The 26,546-nt window shown below is 37.8% G+C and overlaps 1 protein-coding gene across 1 annotated transcript in view; it reads right to left on the bottom strand.

Annotated features, from left to right (window-relative positions):
* The window catches only part of ELP3 (elongator acetyltransferase complex subunit 3), a 106,840-nt gene that overhangs the window by 3,892 nt on the left and 76,402 nt on the right, over positions 1–26,546 (bottom strand). The window contains exons 13-14 of the mRNA XM_004433537.3: positions 25,102–25,329; positions 24,085–24,166 (exon numbers count right to left, since the gene is read on the bottom strand). Coding sequence (XP_004433594.1) covers positions 24,085–24,166; positions 25,102–25,329 — 310 coding nt within the window. The remainder of the gene's footprint in view (positions 1–24,084; positions 24,167–25,101; positions 25,330–26,546) is intronic.

The raw sequence follows: 26,546 nt of genomic DNA, 5'->3' as shown, positions 1-26,546 counted from the left end.
GTATCAGGTCACTGGAGAATTTCCCTTTTAATCCCAAGATTACTGATATTCCATCTTGCACAATTTCACCTTGTCTTTGTGTTCTAATCATTACTTTTGTTCAACACTGTGGCTTGGGGTACAGCAAGGGGAAGACAAAAACATGAAGAACAAATAATGGATCAGGCAGCAGTTCAGACTCACTGAATACAGGAATACATCTCAAAACTCTCAGAGGGGTACAACCACTTTGTTGTTTGCACTATCTCCTAAAGTCACTATATCCATAAGCATATCCTATGACCCAGAAATTACACTCCTGAGTGGGGGAAAAAATTGCTTACATCCAACAAAAGACATGTTAGTCATAATATCCCAAACAGGAAATAACCCAAGTATCTATCAACCGAATGGATAAGTTGTGGTATTTTCACACAATGGAATACTATACAGCAACGAAAAAAGAAGGAACTATAGCTATCTGCAACAACAAGAATGACTCTCACAGAACTAATTTTCCATGAAAGAAATAAGATATAAAAGAGTACATCAACACAAAGTTCACACACAGGCAAAACAAATTTTATGGTGATAGAAGTCAAAATACTGGTTACATTTGGAAGATGTGGACTGAGAGAGGGAACAAGGGGGTCTTCTGGAATACTGAAAATGTTATACCTTGATCTGGGTTAGTAGTTACATGGGAACATACACATGGAAAAATTAATCAAGTGGTACAACTTAAGATGGTGTACTTTATTGCATATATATCTCAATTGAAAAAAAATCTCAAGAGGGGGCACATCTATTTAATAGATATTTCAATGTGTTTTGAGAACTCAATTTGTCCAAAGAATTCAGTGAAATAAGGTAGCAGGGGTAGGATGAGAGGCAGGTGGTTAAGAAACCATTACCAGAGCCATCACTGTAGTATACAGATGCCTCTGAAGTCATTCAGTGCAGTACTTTCCATTTCTAGACTCCTACTTGCTAGAAACTATTCTTCCACCTCCCTTTCTCCCACTTTAAAATCCACATTCAAACTGAACTATGCTGTGTGACACAACAGCATTCAGTAGAGGCACAGGCACTTCAAAATTCAAACCTGACTTTTCCTCATCTTCAGTTACACATAGAGACTACTAGCATGGGCAGGTGAATCTAACGGTTTTGACCAAAGGAGTGCCATGATTGACATATGTGAAAGAGATCACTCTGCCTGCTGTTTTGAGAACAGAATGAAAGCTCCAGGAGGGCAGGGATTTTCATCTGTCTGTTCACTGCAGAACTGCTGGTACCCAGAGCAATGACTGGCACATTATTAAGTACTCAATAAATATTTGTTCAATGAATAAATGATCAAGGGCAGAAATAGGGAGACCAGTTAAGAAGCTCTTATAATAATCTACGTAAGAGATGGTGGTGGCTCAAAGGAGAGTCATAGTGGTGAAAAGTAGCTGGAATCTGGAAACATTTAATTTTAAGGCAGAGTCAAAAGAATTTGTTGATTGATATAGGGTGTTACATAAACAGAGGGGTCTAAGATGACTCTAAGGTTTTTGGTCTGCGTAAGGAAAGGTCTGGAGGAAGGAGTTCCTATTTACTGAGACCAGAAAGACGGTGAGAAGAAGGGGTGTAGGGGGAAAACAAGAGCTCGGTTTTGGCCATGCTGCAGATAAAATGGCTATAGACATTCAAGTGGAGATCCTGAGTAATATGTGATTTTGGAGGCCTTTCTTGCTCTTGAAAAAAGACACAGAGAAAGATGGTCTCTTTTCTTGGATATTGTTTTGGAAAGTAATTTCTGACTGGGGTAGTAGTCTTGCAAGGGGAGTTGGCTGAGGACAAAGCAGAGATGTGTGGAGAATGGCAGAGTGGGAAAATGGAGACAGTGGTATTAGGTACATTCACATTGTTGTGCAACTCTCAACACTATCCATGTCCAGAACTTGTTTCATCTTGCAAAACCCCGTATCCATTTAATAATAGCAACCTACTCCCCTTTCCCCCTGTCCCTAGCAACCATTCTACTTTGTCTCTGTGAATTTGCTTACTCTAGGTACTTCATGTAAGTGGGAATCACACAGTATTTGTCCTTTTGTGATTGGCTTATTTCACTTGGAGGCATAATACCTCCAAGGTTCATCCATGTTGAGTTTAAGCCATTTTGAATTGAGTTTTCTGTTACTTGTAACTGAAAATATTATAAATAACATGTAAGCTTGAGGACAGGAAGAGATAAACACATGAGGTCAAGTCACCATTTAAAATCATAATCCGGAGTGGTAATTCTGACCATGCCACTCTCCTATTTAAAATTGCTAATGGTGTGTTCTAAGATAAAGCTCAAATTCCGCAGCCTGATATACAAAGTCTTTCAGGCCTAGTCTCTGGTTTATCTCTTCAGCTTTAGTTCCTGCCACAACTGACCTTACTACTTACAGTCCAGGATTACCACACCAGGTATAATTTCACTAGTCCACATGTTGGCTTTGCTGCTGCCCCTTCAGTGCTGCCCCTCAGCACAGTGCATGCCCATTCATCCTTGAACCCCCAACTCAGACACCACCACCACCAGGAGACCTCTGCACACACTTCCCCTGTCCACAAAGAAGCTGGAATTCATAATCCCCTCTCTCCATGCTAGCTGTTCTATTGCTTTAGTAACCATGCTGTGCTTTATTTCACCTGCACGTCTATCTCACGTCCTAGAATGTAAGCTCCTTGAAGTCAATGACTTCTGTCATTAGGGCTTAGTACAGTGTCGGACATATGATCAATATGCAATAACTGCTTGTAGATTTATTGTACAGTATTCAGTTATTGTTATGTTGTGCACCTACAAAGAAAAAAAGAACTGGCTGTATGTTAGGTGCCAGGTAGTGGGAATGACTCAATGTAAAGGGATAAAGGGCAGGGCTTCTTAATTTAGTTACAAATTTCCTACCTTGTTAGCTAAAAATGTAGAGGTAGCTTTCTGATTTATACCATTATCTCTATCTAATAAAAACTTCCCCTATATTTTTCAGAAATATTTCTGGCTTCTTATACTTTCACTCTAATTTTACAAAACAGATGTCATTTTCCATGGACTTAAAACAATTCCATGGAGAATTTTAAATACACAAAAGAAGAGGTGATAGTATATCTGACCTCCATATACCCATTACCCAGCTTCAACAATTATCAATTTATCTATCAGAATTCTAATGCTTCCAGCTTTCTGCTTATGTGAAGTCAGAAAATATATTTAATGTCTCCTTTTGGTTCTGCTCAGCTCACTTAATTCTCCTCTTTTAAACAAAGATGATGGTAATCTTCTTTACTAGTAATTACCAGACTGAAGATGTGCAGCTAGTCAAAGTGCTTTACTTCAAAACATGCCGCAACCTACGTCTGTCCACTATCAATAGCTGCAGAGGTGAGAGAGCAGCACTTCCTTACAACCACACAGGACTAAACAGCCCTTGGATAACCGCAGAGATCAACGGTCTCGAGTGCCCTGGTTTCCTAAGCTTGCCTGTTAAAAGAACAGCTTTATGGGGGTACAACTCGGCATTCCTCAGTAATGATTCCAACAGCGCACACAGGCTCCTGGGGCTCTCTACTTTTGCTTATACAGGGGATGGGCCCTAGAAACTAAGAGCTTGAGGAGAGGCACCCAGGCTTTGCTATGTGCCTTTCTGAAGGAAAGGTCTATTTTTGAGCTCCTGTCCTTCTTTTCAATAACATGTAATAGCACTGAGATGGAAAGTCTACTTCTGGACCCTCTGGGACGCGTTAAGTATTTTGGGGAAAGAAGTTTGACCTCTAGCCAGCCTGGACTCCAACCTTTTCTTACTTAAACAACTAAACAAAAATATTACCCATTTGTCTTTCTTTGTGCCTCTTGTTTCATGCAAGAAAGATTTCCTCCAGTTTCTATAATCTGCAGAATAGGCTGGCAAAAGTATTAGTATTCTTAGCCAGCTTAGATGGGAACACGTTGTCACCAGGGCTGGGTGAAGGCCACACTCTGCTCTCCTCTCCAAGTTTAGTAGGGCTCCTAGACAGTCCTCGTCACAGTAACTTTCCTTTTGTTAGCCAGCCAAGAAAAAGCAATTACATTTCACAGCTGACGTCAGCCAACCTCCTGGACTGATGTGGGCAGGCTGTCTCACAGGCCCAGCATAACACTGCTCCTGCCCTTGAGGAGAGACGCAGCAGGCTGTACAAGTAACTGAGTTCTCCACCCGATCAGCTGCGTGTGATTCTGCTAAATGCCCGGGTTGGGGATTTATATGCAGCAGTCCCCAGGGTGCCCTATTATAGAGCTGACAGTTGTTAGTAGAGCATTAAGGACGAGGAGGAGTGGGGTGGTCCAAATGCTTGCTTTGTTGGATCCTCCAAGTTACCTAACCCACAGCCAGAATTTACCTATATCACAAGGGCCTCTTTCCTACCTTTGGAGGCAGGATAAATATTTTTATCTTCCCCACGTTACCAGCTGTGATGATGATGAAATGAGATAAGGTGAAAAAAGAATACCTTGAGACATGCCTAGAGTGATACTCTGAGATTTGGCTTTAGTGACCAGCCTCTCTGTTTACCTCACTGGCCTACACCTCTGCCCTAGGACGCATACTCTTTTGGGAGAAGAAAATAAGCTTTTGTGTATGTGCATAAACTTTAGATATTAAAAATTAAGTTATTAACATGATATGTGACGTGTTAGCTGCAGGTACTTCAGATAGAATGCAGCCCCAGGGCAGAGTGTTAAATTAAGGCAGAGGACACTGTTCACTCCAGACAGATGAGAGCAGCAGAGAGCTGGTCAGCACTTGGAGGGAAAGCCCCCTTTCCCTCTCCCCACCATGATCCCCGGCTTATTGCTCCAATGAACCTCCAACCTGGGGAGACCAGGGGCTACAAGCACTTCTCTGATCTTTTTTCTGTACCAAATGCCTTCAAGCCTCAAGCCCTTCACAACGGACAAAAAAGCCTTCTGCTTTCTGATCCCCTCTCCCCATCTTTGAAAGATGTGTACCATTTAGCTTAAGACACAGTTTTCCTTACTCTAATATTTGAGGAAAGAAAGGCAATCACATAAAATGTACATGCCAACTGCCTTGCTGCTGGCTATAGGAGCAGGTTAATTATGGGTTGCTCGATGCTCTTTAATAAAAATGGGGGGGAGGAATCACAAAACCTTAAAAAGATTAATCAAAGATGAAAATGGAACAAACCTAGCTGTTTAGTTAAATTCTACTCTGATTCTATTTTAGAAAACATAGGAGGAGAAAGCACACAAAAAGAGTAAACTAGTCATTGTGATACCTGAAGGGGCTGTAAGACAACTCTTTGCTTCTCCACATTACTCCAGCCCTTTCTTTCTAAGGGAGTAAATCCATCACCATGTAAAGGCCTAGGACACAGAAAATAAACACATTTCCCTTTAAAAGAGAAAATAAGTTAGGAGCAGGAAATGAACCTAAATTTGACCCAGCTTGTGATTCTAACTCCTGATCTCAAAACAACCAACAAAAGAAGCAACAACTTTATAGTTGGTTGACTATAAAGTATAAAGCTAGAGGAGGAAGACACATTTCTGAGCACTTAAATACGCGGCAGGCATTGCATGCTAGAAGCTGGACACACACCAACTTAATTTAAAACCTAACAAGATTGGAATTATTACCCTATGAGGAATGTGAGTTTCAGAAGGGGTCATAAGTCAAGGTCACACAGCTGGGAAGGAGAACCATAACTCAGACCCAGCATGCTTGACTCCATGGCTCACAGAGTATTTCTAATGAGCTATGGCGCCTGTGTTATGGGTAATCTCTGACTCTGCTTTACCCATTCTGGCTATAAACATCATCTGCTCTGGTAACAGCACAGTACAGAAAGGACATTTGACTTGTTTTGATCACCTTACCTCCAGTTTTTCAGTGTCCTTTGTTTGATTAATCACTAGACAAAACAAACATGGTGACCTTATTTCCATTTCACTACCAGGGCTTGGTGAGAAACAGAAGAATAAGTCATATAAAAGGGTCTGATAACATAGGCAGGCTATAAAAACCTGTGTAAACAGATATGGCTTACAAATGTAAGAACTATTGGGAAGGGGGGATACTTTTTAGCAACCACTTGATAAACTGTGGTCACCCTTTTTAAAACAAAGAGAAACACAATATGGAGTTTGTGAGGAAAAATGCAACAAAGAACAATGATGGGAAATAGATCCTAGAGGAAGGGCAGACAAGTCAGGAGTATTTAAGCTTAAAGAAAAGAAGGTGACTTCAGGCTTGATTATGGCAGACTAAATGATTAGGATCAACTTTCCAGTTGGGGACAATTTAAAAATTTGGACAAAATTTAAAATGCTTCCACTAAACAAAAAAAATCAAAGGCCAAGCAGTTACTGAATATCAGGAAGAGAATAAGAAAATGTGAGCATCAAGAAAGGAGTAGAGGCTTTTCTGCCTCAGTAGCATTTACCAGTCCAAGAAGGGCAGCTGAGAACGACAAAGGCCGGCGGGAGACAGGTGGGACTGGGTAGGAATCCTGTGGCCACCAGAAGCCAAGAACCGGCTGTGACACTCCTCACCTCACTCTCCTCAACAAAGGGCTGTGGCCCACGCTGTGGGAGGGGGAGGAGCAACGGAAGGCAGAGCTGCTTCCCAGATGCAAGGAGGGGGAAGAACAAGAGCTCTGAACTCAGAGCCTGGCAAAGGCACAGACCCCAGCCTAACAACCTCCATCCGGGACTGTTCTCTCAGGGCTCCACTTTGAAGCAGGGGGAGGGACTGCTGGTGGGTGCGGGTGGGGCGGGGAAGGGGGCGTCATCTAGATGACCTAGATAAACGTCAAGCCTTATTCCTGGATAACTAGTGCTTTCAGAGGCCTGGCAAAAGGAAACACAGATCCCCCTTGGAGGAAGCTAACATCATCTAGGTCTTGAAGTATTCCTGAAAGCAAATTCTCTCATAAAATGCTCAGCAAATAATAAAAAGCAATGAGGTACACTTTGAGACAAGACACAATAATAAGAAACAAGAGACTGCAGGGACTCCAGATTTGAAATCATTGATACAGACTGTAGAAGAGCTATGCTTACTGTGTTCATGGAGATAGAAGCTGAATTTAAGAATGTTTAAAAGCATTAGGAAACTGTAACATGATATAACAGAATTGAAAAAGATACCAGAAATCAGAGAATTGAAAAATAAAATAAGGACTAAGGCATCAATGGATGAGTTTAGCAGTAGATTAGACTGAATTAGTCAAGTAAGCCAAAAGAAAACTATCAACAATGAAACATGGAGAAACAAAATAATGCAGGGGGGCAGAAGGGGGGGTGGTTTTGAGACACAATGGATACAATGAGTAGGTCTAACATGTTTAATTGGAGTCCCAGGAAGAAAGGGGGAGAGAATGGGATAGAGTCAATATATGAGTCAGAGGCTGAAAATTACTCAGAACTAATTAAAAAAAAAAATCAACTCACCAATTAAGCCCCATGAAGCCTAATAAGCAAGCCCAAGCAGAGGAAATCCAGACCTAGAAACATTGTAGTGAAACTAGAGAAAACAGTCTAAAAACAAAGATGATATTAAAAAAAAATCATTAAAGCAGCCAGAGGAATATCCTCAAAGGCAGACATCTGACTTTTTAACTGCATCATTAAAAGCCAGAAGACAGTGGAAAGACAGCTTCAAGGTGCTAAAAGAAAAAAAATACAAACCCAGAATTCTATACTCAGTGAAAACTTCCTTCAAGAATGAAGCAAAATAAAGACATTTCATATAATGAAAATGAATAATTTGTTACTTGTTACTTGGAGATTATTACTAAAATAAATTCTTTAGGCACAAAGAAAACAGTAGTTGCAAATTACCCAAATACCCATCAATAGTAAAACAGATAAATTGTGATATATCCACATCATGGAATCCTATATATCAATGAAAATGAATAAACTACCTTACAGATGCAGCAAGGATTGAAGAGCAAAGGAAGTGGTACATATACTACTAAATCTAAATGAATACTGACTGTATGTAACAACAATAATAGCAATAATAATATCTTATGAATTTAAAAAAAAATATATCACACATACAGAAACTTCAGAAAAGAGGATATCTAAATGGCCAATACAACTTCAATAGTAATCAGGGAATGTAAATTAAAACTACAAAGAAATATCACTACATACTCATCATACTGACCAACTTAAACTCTTATACATTCCTGGTGGGACTGAAAATTGGTAGCACTTTAGAAAACCACTTTGCAGACTCTTACAGGTGAACATATGTAATTCTTATAATTAGGCAATGCCACTCCTAGGTATAGATTTCACAGAAATGTGTGTTTATGGGTCCCAGGGAAAATATACAAGAATATTCACAAGCCCAAACTAGAAACTACCAAATACCCAGCAAGAGTAAAACAGATCAATTGTGAGATATTTGCATAATGGAATCCTACATATCAATGAAAATGAATGAACACAGTCACAGGCAACGTGACTCAATCTCACACACAATGTCGCACAAAAGCAGTCAGAACAACAACAAAAATACACTAAAATGATCCCACTTAGCTAAAACCAAAAACAACAAAACTAAATTATATAGTCAAGAGGATTCATAATTAGGTAGTGGAAAATAAGAAAAACATGGAAGAAAATACCAAAAAAGTTAGGCTACTGGGGAGAAGGAAGAAGGCAAAGAGTGGGGAGGGGACAATTGGGAAGGGTCAACAGGGGGCACATCTTGGATGCTGGCTATGTTTTTGACCTAAGTGGGGATTACACAGGCATTGGTTAAACAATTCATTGTTTAACATATAATGAACTTCTTGGGTTTAGTGATTCCAACTGCGCAAAGAAAAAACATGAAATTACTAATGCGATTTAATAGAGAAGAAATAATTAAAGAAGTTTAATTGATCAAATATTTACTGAGTATGTACTAGGAGCCTGGAGGTTAAACAGTTTTATCTTCTGGAATTCTTCAAGGAAAGAAAAACTCTGGCCTAATAATTTAGACATTTTCATGTCTGAAGTAGGAAAATAAATTAGAAATGTGGAGGTGCACTCCTGTTCTTTGACACTACCTTTGTTCAGACACGAAGCTGTCCTTCATCCTTAGTTATGTGTTGGACCAAATTAAAATTGAGTCCACATCACATTCCTAAAGCCAAACTTGAAGAGAGAAAAAAATATGCTAAATCTATCCTCTGAAACTTAAACCTCTGATTTTTCTGATTAGATGCAAAAAATTGAGATGATAATTCATGATCATTTAATTAAAAAAATCAGTGAAATAAAAATAAATTAAAGAAACTGTGTCTTAATTACTTTTGGGTTCAGTTAATCAACTATTGAGTGCTTGATATAATCAACTATTGAGTGCTTGATATATGCCTAGCAGCATTAATACAAGGCAAATGGATTCATCAGTTTCATTCATTTGCTACTGAAATGAGACTTTATTATATCTCATTGATCTCTTAGCAGGAGGGCAATATTTCACTCTTCAACAATGCACACTGATATGAGAGTTGGGGAAAGGTTTTTCTTCTGAATGTTTGAAAATGAACCAATTAACTCAATGGCCTAAATCTCTGAAACAGAATTTTTTTCCTACTCTGTTAAAAAAAAAAAAAAAAAAAAATATATATATATAAATATATATATCTATAAATATATATATAAATATAAATATAAATATATATATAAATATATATATAAATATATCTATAAATATATATATATAAATATAAATATATATATATAAATATATATATATAAATATATATATAAATATATATATATATAAAAATATATATATAACTAAGGATGAAGGACAGCTTCGTGTCTGAACAAAGGTAGTGTCAAAGAACAGGAGTGCACCTCTACATTTCTAATTTATTTTCCTACTTCAGACATGAAAATGTCTAAATTATTAGGCCAGAGTTTTTCTTTCCTTGAAAATTCCAGGAGATAAAACTGTTTAACCTCCAGGCTCCTAGTACATACTCAGTAAATATTTGATCAAGATATATATATATATATATATATATATATATCTTACAAGGTTAGCCATGTGTAATCTTAGCTCTTCAAAGTAGTTATTTCAAGTCATTATACAGCACATTAATACATTATTCTCCAACACCTTGGAAGACACAGAGACTATCTCAGGAGAGGTATAAGATCCAACCTGCTACCCAGCAGCCTAAAGCTTCCACTATCCATTCTGAAATGCCTATACCAAGATAATAACAAAGTAAAAATGAACAAAAAGTAAAAGTAGGTAACTTATAAAGCAAGTAGAGAGAATCTAAATAGAAGCTATTGTGGTAACTTAGAGTAGGATGATGCTGGTGGGTTATCTCGCAGATCTTAGAAAGGTTTTTTCGTCACAGGGAGTCTGACATGTGAGGGGTCATAATCACCTAATTCAAAAAGGGAGTGGCTCTGTTCCCGCCAGCACAGAATGTTTGTTATGTCACAGATCCTTCTCACTACGTTGCTCATGTCCCAAATCATTAGTGTGTCTCTGCAGAAGTTAAAGACTGTGCCAACTATAAGCTGGTAGGAAGAGGGATCCCTTCTATTTATAGTCTTTTAAAAAATAGACTTTAAGAAAGAAAATGGTAGAGTAGGAAACTCCAGAGATCAGTCCCTCCACTGAAACAACCATTAAGCTGGAAAAAGCAATCAGAACCAACTCTTTTGGGACACTAGAACCTGAAAAGATGCTTACAGCAACCAGGGGAGTGCCTGATAAAGGGAGAGGCGGAGAACTTTGGTAAGAGAGCAGCAGATGTGAACCACCTCCCATCCCCCATTCCTAGAGTGGCTAGCTGGAGCCAGGGTGGGCAGTAAGCCCTTGTCCTCCAAAAATTTGAGGCTGTGCACTGTTTCATTTGGAGGTTCCTGGAGGGACTAGCACAGATTCTTGCCTTTGCTTTGGCCCCTCCTTGCTGTGCTGGATTCCCCGGGGTGTCTATTGTAAGATTTGAAGAGACATACACCATCCCCTCCTTTTTTAAAGATCCAGACATTTGGGGAAATCCTTGTCAGGTCACAGGCTGATTGCAGAGATGACAGAACAGAAATTTTAGTGACCACACACAACAAAAAATACTGACTTTGCAAAAATAGTTTGGAAAAGTCACTATACAACTGGATGACTGCAGCCCTCAAGAGCAATCCCTGAGGAGGGAGAGAATCTACTCAAATGTGCAGTTCTCAGCAAAAAATTGCAAAGCATACAAAAAACAGGCAAATAAGAATTTGACGGAAACTATGCCTGAGGAAGCCTAGACACTGGAATCAGTAGGCAAAGTCAACTGTATTAAACATGCTCAAGGAGCTAAAGGAAACCATGGACAAAGAACTACAGGAGCACAAATAACAAAAGCAAAAATCAACAAGTGGGACTACATCAAACTAAAAAGCGTCTGTATAGCAAAAGAAATAATCAACAAAATGAAAAGGCAACCTACAGAAATGGGAGAAAATATCTGCAAACCATACAGTAGATAAGGAGTTAATATCCAAAATGTATAAAGAACTCGTACAACTCAATAACAAAAAAACAATCTGATTAAAAAATGGGCAGAGGAACTAAACAGACATTTTTACAAAGAAGACATTCAAATGACCAACAGGTATATGAAAAGGTGCTTAGCATCACTAGTCATCAGGGAAATGCAAATCAAAACCACAATGAGCTATCACCTCACACCTGTTAGAATGGCCTTCCCCAAGAAGACAAGTGATGATAACATGTGTTGGAGAGGATGTGGAGAAAAGGGAAACTCTGAGCACTGTTGGTGGGAATGTAGATTGGAGAGGCCACTATGGAAAACAGTATGGAGGTTCCTCAAAAAATTAAAAATAGAACTACCATATGATACAGCAATTCCAATTCTGGGTATCTATCCAAAGGAAATGAAAACAGGATATTGAAGAGATATATGCACTCCCATGTTTATTGCACCTTTATTCATAATAGCTTAGATATGGAAACAATCTAAGTGTCTGTCAGTGGATGAATTGAGAAAGAAGTTGTGGTAGATATACATACAATGGAACATTACTCAGCCAGGAGAAATAAGGAAATCTCGCCATTTGCAACAACATGGATGGACCAAGAGGACATTATACTAAGTGATATAAGTCAGCAAGAGAAAGACAAATACTGTATAGCATCACTTATATGTGAAATCTAAAAAAGCTGAACTCCTAAAAACAGAGTAGAATGGTGGTTTCCAGGGGCTAGGGGGTGGGGGTATAGGAGAGATGGTATTTAAGACTACAAACTTGCAACTTGTAGAGAAATAAGTCCTTGAGATTTAATGCAGAGTATAGTGATTATAGATGATAATATTGTATTATAAACATCAAATTTGCTAAGAGACTAGATCTTAATTATTCCCACCGCAAAGAAGAAATGATATATTTGTGATGTGTTAGAGGTGTTAGTAATGCTACAATAGCAATCATATTGCAACACATAAATATATCAAATCAACATGTTGTACACCTTAAACTTACACAATGTTATATGTCAAATATAATTTCAATTAAAAGAAAAAGAAAAAGAACTAAAGGAAATCAGAATACTGTATGAACAAAGAAGGAATGTCAATAAAGAGATAGAAATTATAAAAAGAAACCAAATAGAAATACTAGAGCTGAATCGTACAATAGCTAAAATTAAAAAATTTACTAGAGGGGTTCAATGGAAGATTTGAGCAGGGAGAAAACAGAATCAGTGAACTCAAAGATAATGAAATTGAATTTATCCAGTCTAAGGAGCAGAAGGAAAAAAGAATGAGGAAAAATGAACAGAACCGAAGGGACCTGTGGGACACCATCAAGCATACCAACAGACATATCATAGGAGTCTCAGAGGGAGATGAGAGCAATAAAGGGAAGAAACAAAAATAATGGCCAAAAACTTTCCAAACTGGATGAAAGACATGAATCTACACTTCTAAGAAGCTCAACAAATTCCAAGCAGGATAAACTCAGAGAGATTCATACCGAGGCACATTATAGTCAAATTGCCAAAAGCTAAAGAGAGAGAGAATCTTGAAAGCAGCAAGACAGAAGTGACTCATCACACATGAGGGATCCTCAATTAGATTAACAGCTGGTATCAGAAACCATGGAGGTCAGAAGGCAGTGTGAAGACACATTTAAAGTGCTGAAAGAAAAAAACTATCAAACAAGAATTCTGTATCTGGCAAAAGTATCTCTCAAGGATAAAGGAGAAATTAAGACATTTCCAGATAAACAAAGCTAAGGAAGTTTGTTACCACTCGACCTACCCTACAAGAATCCTTCAGGATGAACTGAAAGGACATCAGACTCAAAGCCATATGAATGAATAAATAAAAAACACTGGTAAAGGTAACTACATACGTAAATATAAAAGCCAGTATTACTGTACTTTTTGTTTGTAACTCCTCTTTTTTCCTATATAATTTAAAAGGCAAATTCATAAAACAATCATTATAATTTATGTTAATCGACACACATGTCTAAAGATGCAATATGTGACAATAACAATGTAAAAGAGAGACAGAGATGTATAGGAGCAGATGCATACTATTAAAACTAAATTAGTATTATTCAAACTAGGTTGTTATAAATTTTTTAACTGTAATCCCCACGGTAATCACTAAGAAAACAACTAGTAACTAAAAGAGAGCTGGGATGGATATATTATTATCAAACAAAACACATTTTAAGTCAAAAAAGTTTACAAGAGACAAAGGACATTATATATTGATAAAAGGTTCAATTCATTAAGGTTTATTAATTATAAACATATATAAACGTAACAACAGAGCCCCAAAAAATATGAAGCAAAAATGGACAGAATTGAAGGGAGAAACAGATAGTTCTACAATAAGGGTTGGAGACTTCAATACCCATTTTCAATAATGGATAGAAAAATCAGACAGAAGATTAATAACGAAAGAGAGGACTTGACCAACACTTTAAATCACTTAGATCTAACAGACATATACAGAACACATCACCAAAAACAGCAGAATACACATTTTCCACAATGGACAAGTAGCATTCTCCAGGTTAGCTCATATATCAGGCCATAAAACAAGTCTTAATAAATGTAAAAAGATTGAAATCATACAAAGTATGAAAAAAAGTACAAAGAAAAAAAGACTCAAATCACTAAAATTAGAAATGAAAGAAGAGACATTACTACTGACTTGACAAATAAAAAGGACTATAAGAGAATATTGTGAACAACAATATGAATGTGTATGTACACCAACACATTGGATAACCTAGTTGAAATGGACAAATTCATAGAAACACAAACTACAAAAACTGACTCAAGAAGAAACAGAAATTCTATACAGTCCTATAACAAGTAAGGAGATATCAGTAATTAAAAACCTCCCAACAAAGAAAAGCTGAGGACCAGATAGCTTTACTGGTGATTTCTCCCAAACGTTTAGATAATTACACCAATCCTTCTCAAATGCTTCCAAAAAACTGAAGAGGAGGGACATTTCCTAACTCATCCAAAAAAGCTAGCAATACCTTGATACCGAAGCCAGACAAAGAAAGACACCACAAAGAAAACTAAAGACACTATGTTTTATGAATACATATGGGAGAAAATATTTGCAAATCACAGATCTTATAAGGGTCTAGTATCCAGAAATCATAAAGAATTCCTACAACAACAACAACAAAACAAACAACCCAATTAAAAAATGAGCAAAGGACTTGAATAGACATTTTTTCTAAAGAAGATACACAAATGACAAATAAGCACATGAAAAGATATTCAACATCATCAGTCCTCAAGGAATTATAAGTTAAAACCCTAAGAAAACATCACTTCACACCCACTAGGATGGCTATTAAAAAAAAAAAAAACGGGAAAATAACAAGTGTTGGCAAGGATGTGGAAAAACTGGAACCCTTCTGCACTGTTGATGGGACTATAAAACGATGCAGCCCCTATTGAAAACAGTTTGGGGGCTGGCCCCGTGGCTTAGCAGTTAAGTGCGCGTGCTCTGCTACTGATGGCCCGGGTTCAGATCCTGGGCGCGCACCGGGTGCACACCGACACACCGCTTGTCTGGCCATGCTGAGGCCGTGTCCCACATACAGAAACTAGAAGGATGTGCAACTATGATATACAACTATCTACTGGGGCTTTGGGGAGAAAAAGGGAAAAAAAGGAGGAGGATTGGCAATAGATGTTAGCCTAGGGCCGGTCTTCCTCAGCAAAAAGAGGAGGATTGGCATGGATGTTAGCTCAGGGCTGATCTTCCTCACAAATAAATAAATAAATAAATAAAAACCAAACAAACAAAAAAACAGTTTGGCAATTCCTCAGAAAGTTAAACCGAATTACCATTTGATCCAGCAACTCCACTTCTGGGTATATACACAGAGAAACTGAAAGCAGGGACTTGAATAATTATTTGGAAACCAATGTCATAGCAACATTATTCACAATAGCCAAAAGATAGGAATAACCCAAATGTGTGTGTGTGTGTGTGTATACACAAAAGAATATTATTCAGCCTTAAAAAGGAAGCAAAATCTGATACATATTATAGCATGGATGAACCTTGATGACATGCTAAGTGAAATAAGCCAGACACAAAAGGACACATAATGTATGATTCGACTTCAGAGAGACAGAAAGTAGATTAGAGGTTACCAAAGGCTAGAGAGATGGGGAATTGGGAATTATTGCTTAATGAGTACAGAGTTTCTGTTTGGGGTCATGAAAATGTCTTGGAAATACTCGTGATGGTTGCACAACATTGTGAATGTAACTAATGGCCCTGAATTGTATACTTAAAAATGGTTATAATGGAAGATTTTATGTTATATAGAATTTAGAACCTCCCCAAATGGAAAAAAAAAAAAAGACTTTAAGGTTCATTAACTATCTTCAAGTGTTTGTGGGGGGAAAGGATGCAGATTAGGGTAAGATATCTCCAGTGGGAAACCACGTACCCTCAGTCCAAAGATGGTCTTTCTATATTCCATAACCTAGAAGGAAGATATAAATGGCCATTATCATAGACCTAAAGCATCAGACATTTAGATAGGTTTGTAACGGAAGGAGAGGAATGTCCTCATGGAAGAGAAATGGCAGACAAAAGTTCAGAGGCAGGTGCTTCTTATGGGGCCTGCCAAACTCTGCTTAGCACAGTTAGGTGTAATTGTGTTGCCATGATTGGCTATATGAAAATATGATATTGGGATTGGGACAAGAATCCTTAAAGCTAGGTATGCCCAAAGACAGTCCTTCCTGGGAGAAGGCTAAATGAAGTTTCCTGTAGAAAGGGACTGGATGCCTATTAACTGCAAGTTAATGAAAATGTATTCTATTAGTATCCAAAGATGGACACCACCAGATCCTCTCTCTTCGAGAAGTGGAATTTATTTCCTTTCCCTTTAAGTCTGGGCTGGCCGAATGACTTCTTCAAGCAACAGAATGGGGGCAGAAGTCACATTGTGGTACCCAGTCTCTAAGATGACCCCTGAAGTTCACTGTCTATTAGTATTCACAGTCTCATGTAATGCCTTCCCCTTAAGGCCAGGAGGGACTCGTTGACTCTCTGCTGAGACTAGGTTATAAAGACTATGGCTTCCATTTCAAAGGGGTTCTCTGTCTCTGTGATCATTCTGCCGGGCGAGGCAAGCTGCCATGTGATGAGCAGCCCTACGAAGAGGCTCATGTGGCATGGTGAGAAAGTGTGGACCTAAGACCAATGGCCTGTGAAGAACTGAAGCCTGCAAAAACCACACAGTGAACTTGGAAATGGATCCTTCAACCTCAACTGAATCTTGAAATGATTACAGCCCTGGCTGACACCTTGAATGCAGCTTTATGAGATACAGAGCCACAGGCACCCAGCTAAGTCACTTATAGATTCCTGACCTACAGAAACTGTGAGATAACTGCTTGCTGTAAAAGCCACTAAGTTTTGTGGTAATTTATTATACAGCAATAGATAATGAATATGAGATGTTCTGAGACTTCCAAGCCCAGGCCTTTGCTTCCTTCCTCTTAGAAGCCAGCCTTCATGCTATGAGAAGAACCAAGGTGCTCATGTTGGCAGTCTCAACCGAGGACCTGCTATCAGCTAAAAGTGAGATGTCAGACAAGCCACTCCAGCCAGCTGCCAGCCATTTAAGCCACTCCAGCCGAGGCCCTAGACATTGTGGAACAGAGATGAGCCATCCTCTCTATGCCCTGCTGAATTTCTGACCCACTGAATCACTGGGCAAATAAAATGGTTGTTGTTTTAAAGCCACTAAATTTTGGGGTGGTGTGTTACACAGGAATAAATAACCAAAACAAACACTAATTAGTAAGATTTGCAGTAAGAGGTTAACGGATCACCTAGAGTATAGATCTGGGGCTTCTGGACTGGTATACTGAACATCAGTGATTCATTCATAAATGGTGGACGAACTGGACTAGATGCTTAGGTAGGTAGAGGATGAGGTGCACAAGGAAACATTATCCCACGGCCACAATCTAAAACCCTAAATCCACCAGGTCAAGTCTTGGAAATGTGTTTGGTCAGAGCTTAAGTTAGACTGACCAAAGAATAAGAAATTCCCTGTGTATGTCCTGCTGAAACTAGAAATGCCCAAAGTAAAAGGCTCTATAAAACCAGTATCTTGGTTGCTGCTAAGGAAGGCAGCATCAATATTTTCCAGCATTATTTAGTTATCTGTTCACCTAAAAGGGAAGAATCTGCCAAATCCCTGCCTCTAACAGATCTAAAAGAGAAAAGCTTTATCAAATTGAATGGATTATAGCAATGTAAAATATTTAGAGAAAAGAACAGTAGTAATCATATGAATGTTACATTGATAAGGAGTTAACATTGCAACAAACTGTAACACAGATAGCAGATGGTGAACAGTGTAGGCTAGACCACTTTGGGGAAGATTTCCTTCCTCAGAAAAAAGCCTGTGAAGTGTCTAACTTTACAATAAAGGCAGTCATTTATATCAAAGCTCCCAGGCCTCTCCGGAATATTATTTGGAACCACATGATATAACACTATTCCTCTTCCCAAGGAGAATTGTATAACCATCAATCCTAATATCCATAAACTAAGAAGATCAAGAACGGGGAGGAAAAGTCTACAAATTTACATGTGTCAACATTAGTAAGGCTATCCTCCAAGACTTTAATGTGCACGTTTCTGAGACACAAGACTCAAGAGCATGGACCTGGGAAGAGCAACAGCACTCGCCAAATGCTGTTCCTCAAGTGCCAATAAGCCACTGTCTACCAGTATCACTAGCTTCTGCCTAGGAAATGTGACCAAAAATTCAGTTGCCTGAAGAATCCAAACAGTGGAAACTCAGTAGTGGCCTATTCAGGAATATTTGAAAAACGTGCCATAATTAATACAGTCATGTGATGCCAAGTGTGCAATGGGTCTAATGCACTTGATATGCAGCGTACTATGAACTGGTACCTGATTCACGTACAAATGAGTAACAATCAAGTCAGGGAATAATAAGTCCTGAGAGGAGCTTTGCAGCAATGCCTTCACAGTCCAGTTGCAATACAGACACCTAATTGCTAGTTTAGCAAACATTTAGCTAATTTGTTACCTAGCAAAATAGTACTCTATGTCATCAATGCTAGTCTGATTAATAATGATGCCGAAATTAATAAAGTTCTTGTAGTAAAGCAATATTTTATGTTGTATCTATTGTCTTTAAAAAGAAAGATATTAACCACCACAACAACATAATCCTGTTGGAACATGCACCAAAAAAAGAAATATGTATGATCCTTGTTCATGTGGAAGAAATAGAGGAATATATAGAACCCTAACAATGCGCATTTAATTAGGGGGTAATTTATTAAAAGATAAATTATGTAAAGGGATGAAATAGAAAGTATAAAAGAGCAAACAATCTTTTCCCTTCCTTTCTGAGAAGTCCTATATTAACATATGCACAATGCGGCACAAACTGGTTTGCATGCAGCAGGCTTCCTGTGTCCATTAGCAGCAAATAGATAAGCCAAAATGAGGAAAAGCTTTTCTAGGCATTTGGTAAGGATTCTGAGTCCATTACCAGACAGATCTAGTTACAAATGTACCCTTCTTTTCAACTACATTATAATGCAAAGAATAAAACTACCTTCACCTAAAACAGAGAGAGATGTGTTGCAGTCTGGAACACAGGTGAAGTTTCTGGGGTCCAGTAAGTAAATCTCAGCCATTTGTAGTTTAATGAAACAAAATAACTGTTATTTTCTGCCCAATATCATTTTATTAATCAGTGGTTCTGGGGTACAAGACCATTAATTTTAGTCCTAGGAAGCCATACTGGACTATGTAAGGCACAGGCACATTGATTTTTTTCACTAGTAGGGATTGTAGACATGGCTTTAGAGTCATATAACTCTGAGCACCATGATTTAGAATGATCTCATCTCCACAGTGACTGTTTACTCAGCCTATATTCAAGCACCTCTCCCCTCCCCTCTGCTGTCCTTTTTTAATAGGTTTAAACAAAATGGCTATCAGTCTCTGATTCAGTGATTTCTGTCATCAACCACTCAGACATTTTCCTCATTTCTCACCAACACTGTGTGATTTATCAGCCTTGTACAATTCTTGGCCAATGGCCATATTAATTTTCTACTTGAAAGAACACAAATAGAATATTGCTTATGACGAAGGTAGTGGGGGGAGCTTGGGGAGTAGCTGTTCATCTCCATGCATAGCAATTAGCTTGGCAAACAGAAACAGTAACATGATTGGATCTGATACCTAGCCAAAATTGCCAAAAGAAAAAAAAATCATTCTGTTGGGGGTATTAAGTGGCTTTTAAATAGTGGCTATTGACAGTCACATTTGCCCTTTTGGAAATGGTACGGGCATTGTGACATCAGAGATCTCTGGTTTCCATGGTGATTATTAGTGATGGCATTTCAAATGTTGCGGTTAGATTCTACATTATAATCTCTTGCACTTTACACCATAAGAGAGGGAAGGGAAAAAACTGCTTCATCTTAACATTTTTAAAGGAAAGAGTGTTGATCATCCAAGTATATCAACTTCATGGCTTTTAAGTAGATAACGATTTGTTAATCTCAGACATGTGTTGACAGAAGCTACATAAGTAAGTTGATTCCAGATACTAAAGCACTTGTACTTAATAGGGACTAATCAACAGCTTACATATTTAGCAGCAATTAACTGTTATTTCCCGCCTACACATTTTATAAACTGGTTGTTCTTATATTGCTGACTTACCCATTTTTATATGTAGAAAAAGATTATTTTCTTACTCTGAAGCAATTAATCCTGAGTTGAGAAATAGTGTAAGTAGAGGGAAAAACTTGTCTTCCTCTGCAGTTAAGGACAATCTGTAGGGTGAAGACTGAGTTGGCTGTCCAGCCCAATATGAACATCCCTCAAAGGCAGGGAAAGGCAGGGCAGCATCTCATACTTCCGCTATCTGCACTCTCAGCTCTGGTCCCTTGCACATAGGAGATACTCAAGACACTTAAGTGATTTTGATGTTGATAAGCTAAATATTTCATTTTTGCTTTGTTTAATTTAGTGTTGATGGTTGACTGTAAAACACATAGTTTACTTACTAAGACAATTATATATACTTAAAAAAAGAGAGTGAATAAACTAAAAGCCTCTCTAAGAAAGTGCTTCATTTGACTCTGATAAACAAGGAAGTTTTCAGTTTTCTCATGTAGCTGTAAAGTTAAACTTTTTAAAAAGATATATTCCCTTTGGTTTTTCATATTTAAATGTTTTAATTGGATAGTAGTACCTTCTATAAACAAAATATATTGAAGTAACATAGATAAAAAACAATTTTTTTAATAGGAAAAAATAGACTCCATGGAGTCTTTCTGACTAGTGATTCAAATCAGATCTACTGTGTAGTTAATAATATTGTCTAGAGGCAGAATCAAAGATTATAAATCCGACTAACAGAGAAAATCTTCTGGCAAGATGAAGAGAAGTCATTATAAATCAGAATGTAATTAAAAAAAAATTCTATGTAAATGCATTACTCTCAAGTCACAGTAACCAGAATGATAAATGATCTGTCCCTCCCTTACTCAAGCAACTAGTTATGCTAGGACAGAATATCTAGGCCACCACTGTGTACGAGTTTTACAAAAGCCTAGGACAAGGATGAATTTACAAATCAACGACAAGGTCAAAAAGAAAAAGGTCTCCAAGTACCACCAGTTGTGATTGAAGTTAATATGCATCCACAAATCACGGATAAGATTAGCTAACTATGGGAAACTTTATCATCATTTTTATCATCAAATACCCAACCTACAATGAGACTGAAATCAATTAGTGATGAAATTAAAGGGTATCCTAATATGGTTTCAGATAAGAATCTACTTAAAATGTAATCAGTAAAACACAATTGGTCACAGTGAAAACTAAAAGAAATTAAGATACTAAGGGGCAGAATTCTAGACTGTTAGAACTATAAAAGATAACCTAGCCCACTTGTTTTCAGTAAGGAAATAAAGGTTCATGGAGATCAAGTAAAATTATCCGAGATCACAAGGAGAGCTACTGTCAACACAGGAATGGAATCCAAACCCTTCCCCGCAGTGTCTCTTCTTACAAATCACATCTAATAGAGTATTGTGAATAAATGCAGCACACAAATACCAGTACTATCACAAAGAGATTTTCATTCTAAGGACCAGTTTATGGAGAGTATGTTTCACTTTTTACAAAAACCAATTAAAACACACACACACATCATTGTATTCAAAGCAGAAAGACCAAAGTCAAAAGGAACAAACATGGAAGGAAAAAAAACATAAAAAACACGTTATAATAATAAACACTTTAAATCTGCCCTCCTCAAAGTTCTGAATAATGGACCTCTCAGGTGTCTGATTCAGAAACTTAAATAGAATAGTAATATATTACTAAATTAGAGAAATAAAATGCATCATACGCAGAGTAAATGTTCTTGGCTTTTTCATTTGAAGGGTGACCAGATCTTGAGTCAAACAGAAAGTCAAGGCCCTATGTGGTTTCCCCAACAGAAAGCAATGGTGGGGCTTATAGACCACAGTGGCAGGAAGTAATGCTTCACTTCCTTCCTCTCACGGAACTCACTTTAGTTCCAAGGAGGCATTCTAGAGCTGCTCCTATAGAAACCCACTGGCCAAAAGAAACTCCCGGTACAGAAATCTAGTAGTCCTATTGTAGCAGCTGAAAAGGAGAAAGGTTCTTTCCTGTTATTTTCAGCAAGTTTCTTCTTGTTATTTTAAAAAAATCTACAAGCAGATGATTTGAAATTGAGCCATTATTTAGATTATGATAAAAAGCTAGAAAGAAGACAAATGCTGATTTCCACATAGAAAGACATTCTGCTCATAAAAAGCAGAAACCGAGGCTCTTATGGGCAACTGAATGTGACCTCAGGCAAGTGAGGGGCCCCACTCTGCATGTAACATTTCTAAAAAGAGACAGATATCATGAAGGCAAATGAAATAATCTGGAGAAGTGATAGAATACTGATGCTCTTCAGTTTTACAATTGATTAGTTTCCCAGACACCAGAAAATCACGTGATAGCATGTCAGACTTTGGGAGTGCAGGCCCTGCCAGGGTCACAGCAAGTATCCTTACCTTGATTTTGAAGAGAATACTAAAATCTTGCCACTGCAAGTGTGGTCTGAAGGCAATCAGAATAGGTATCACTGAAAGCAGGTTAGAAATGTAGACTCTCAGGCCCCACCCCAGACCTAATGAGTCAGAATCTGCATTTTAACAAGATCTCCAGGTGATTCACAAGCACATTAAGGCTTGAGAAGTACTGTACTGAAAACACTGACAGTGCTCTGGCAAAAGAGGCCACTGTAATTTCAGGTGATCTCAACCCTCCACAGATACATGTGTAGAATGAGTTCCAAGTCAGTCTGGCCCTTTCCTGATACCAGGAAAGGCTGACTTCTGGTCAACCACAGGTTAAACAATTGAGAGGTAAACATTTTTTTGTTACAAATATCAGTACCAATCAGGCGAGCCTCATTTAGTTCCCTCTTCTTTAGTGGGACTAAAGATAATAGAGAAAAATATATAAAGCTAGCCATGTTAAGAAATGCTATATGAATCTGTCTGGATAAGGCCAAAGCCATAGCCAAATTAAATGACTGAGTAAGCCTGGGTCATTACATTTGCATAATTATAATCATTAAAACCTGAGCAAGGGTACTGATTTATTGATTGGCAACAATTTACTGATTTTTTGAAAAAAAAATCTTATTTCAACTTTCATTTTCAGAAAAGATTATTTTCTAAGGAGAAAATAATCTGCCTTTAAGAATGCAGTAGTCTAATGGGAAAACAAACCTAAATTTTGATCATGGCTTTCACCATGTTAGCTTCTTATTGGGAATAGCAATTTTTGTAAGGATACAATACTAAAGAGCAGGAGTGAAAGGGTGTATACATTATTTCTTGTTCCACTCATACCAGAATTTTCTTTTCATGCCCACATCCCCAATTATCTCATGTCCTAGATAAGGTATGGGGAAGCTTCCAAACAGGGGAAAGCTGTTCTCCAAGAGCAAAGTCATTGAGAACAACATGTAAGGAGAAAGGAACTCTGCCTTTAAACATCTTATACTGGCAACTGAGGTTCTATTTTAATTTTCTGAACACAAATACTGATCATCTCCACATTAGTTTGTTTTTCTTGGATCCATATCATCAAATTTCATTTTCCCAGACAGAGTAACTGGGCACAAAGCACAAGAGGAGTTGATCCCGATAACTAGTGTGACAGACATTGAGGAAGACAGGATACAGATTATTGGTCTTGCCCCTCAGAGCTGGAGGGCTTCTGAAAGCTCTATTCCACCAAACTGCTTAGAGGAATTTTCTTGGTGTTTGAGCACAAGTCTTTCACTGTTCCGTTCTGCCCAATTTTGAACATAATCATCATAAATAGGGGCAAGAAAGGCCTAGGGTAGTTTTAACGTGGTACCAAGTTAAACATGTGAATGAATCATGAACTTTGCCCTCTCCCAATTACCTGATATAACAGCTATTTTCCCAGATCCATGTTCTTCTCTAGCAATTCTTTCTGCTTCCTCCATCAGCAGCATGCCAAATCCCTTTAAGGAGCAATGGAGAGGGTTGGGGAATTCAGAAGGAAAGAAGTCATTAAGAGGGGTCCATAAAACAAGAAAGGTAACATTTAGTAGTTGCTAAAATCTGTTAAAGTAAGAGTGACAAAAACCCATTCATGGGAGCAAGGAAAGAGAAACCATTCAATTACGCCAAAAGCACACTGTAGCAGACCAGTAAAAAAGGAATAACTTGGCAACAAAAGCCATCAAAAGGTATTTTGTGCATGATGTAATCTAGTCACAGCAAGGGGGTAATTGCCTCTCAACTTCTGTCTCTTTTAAAACAAGTTCTAGGCAATCTCCAGGTGATGGAAGTCTGGGGCATCTAATCTTGTATTTATTAGTCACCCCTCCAATTTCTAAAAGGCTCTGAAACCAGGCAATATTCTTAAATCACCAATTTTGGGGTTTAGAGTTGATGCTATAGCCACCATTAGTGGTTTTAACCCATTTTCCCGAAATTTAAAAACATGAGTTATTTATCTATTTAGGTTGTTAAGGGGGAGTGGAATACTATTCCACTATACATCCTATAGCTTGCATTTATGAAGTGCTTTAATATTTCATAAGTGCTTTCACATTATCATCTCCTTTGATACTATAATAGTTGAATTATACGAAATTGCAAGTATTGGACCATTTCTGACTTTCAAAAATGGCAATTTCATGTGGTTCAATATAACATTATATTCCACTTGACTGAGTCTCAATTTATCTCTCCCTCCTCCCCTCTCACACCCAAAAGGGTGCAATTTGGAGAGAAAACATCTCTGAATAACTAAAATATTGGTTCCTCTGTTTCTATACTTCCCTTTCCCCTTTCCTCCTTCTCTCTCTCTTCCTCTGCCCTCCCCCGCCCCCTCGCCCCATTCCTTTTTTCTTTTCCTCCTAGAGTCAAACAGAAATGGAATACAGGATACCTGATGCTGAAATTTAGTAGGATCCCGACTGCTTACAGGGACTACACTTCCATACACATGCAGCTCTCGGACTATAGAAACACCTCCAACCAATTCAAAACGGAAGGTTTCCTCTGAACACTTTCGTAATCGCAGGAGGCCAATCAAAATGTCTTGATCTGGGTCTTCATATGACAAGAATGTTTCCCAGCCACCATTTGCAACATAATCTCTCCTTACCAATTCAACCTGTTTAATAAATGACCACACAAAAAATTTTTTTAGAGAACAAAGTTCATTTGTACAATTATATGTATTTATTTAGGCTAATATCCACAATTAGGGATAAAGAATGAATAATCATGAATTATGTTTCTCTTTACTTGTCTACTCTCAAATATCACTGATTAAGTAAGAGTTTGTGCCTTATTCATGGACTTTTATAAAAAGAAAACAATTTTATAATTTCATAAATATCTGAACTTCATTAACCTTGAGATCCTAACAGAGATCTGGCTCAGTAAATGCTTCCATGTATTTAAATCTTTGATCCTCTATGAAGAACCTCTAAAGTAAAATCACACATTATATCACACATGTAGTTCCTGGGAGCACCTGTGAGCCCCAAAACTGTCAGGTGCACAATGGTTTCATTTTCTAGTCCTTACCTCCTCCTCTAAAACCTGTTTTTGGAGGAAAAAAAATATGCTATTAGTCACTTGTTCCTTGATGGGATTTTAAGAAAGTATGGTATCCCATAGGGGCCTTTAAAATATTATGCCTAGTTACAAGATTAAAATGTTTAAGAAAATTCAATCACCAAGAGTAGCTTTTGTGGTAGCAATCTACATAGGCTTTTGACTCTTCAACTCATTGTTCATGTGGCCCTTGTACTTGGCATTAACACAGAGAAACCTACATACGTGGGCATGGTCACACCCAGATATATTCCGAAAATGGGCAGACTGTACCCAGAGTGAGGTGAACAATTCAGACTAATACTTATATTTCTTCTTAACTTAATGTTTGCTAAATAACTGGATTGTATAAGAATTTAAAAAAATGATTAACTGTGCTTGGGTCTACTTTTTCCCCTCAAAAGGTCCCAAATGTGAAAAATGTCAATGAAACAAATAATTCATTTTGAGAACAGAAATACTAATGCAGATATCATCTATTCTAGGGTTCCATTAAGACAGCTAAACCCCACAAAAAGTTTGGCACCTGGTTAGACATTATAGATACATAGGAGAGAAGTTAATTCATTATAATGAATGTCTTCAGGCATTAGGCTTAAGTTTTGTGAAACCCCTGTGGATAAGGGCTGATCTGTTCATTTAAGTATGACCAAGGGGCAATAATTTAACAGTTGGACAGAGAGATAAGTGGATCACATCCAGCTCTCCCTGAAGATAGCCACTAGTCACATGTTGCTATTTACATTTGAATTCATTAAAATTAAATAA

This window comes from Ceratotherium simum, chromosome 12, assembly GCF_057802395.1.
Source record: "Ceratotherium simum simum isolate JZ-2026a chromosome 12, ASM5780239v1, whole genome shotgun sequence".
Lineage (NCBI taxonomy): Eukaryota > Metazoa > Chordata > Mammalia > Perissodactyla > Rhinocerotidae > Ceratotherium > Ceratotherium simum.
This window is presented reverse-complemented; position numbering and strand designations above follow the sequence as displayed.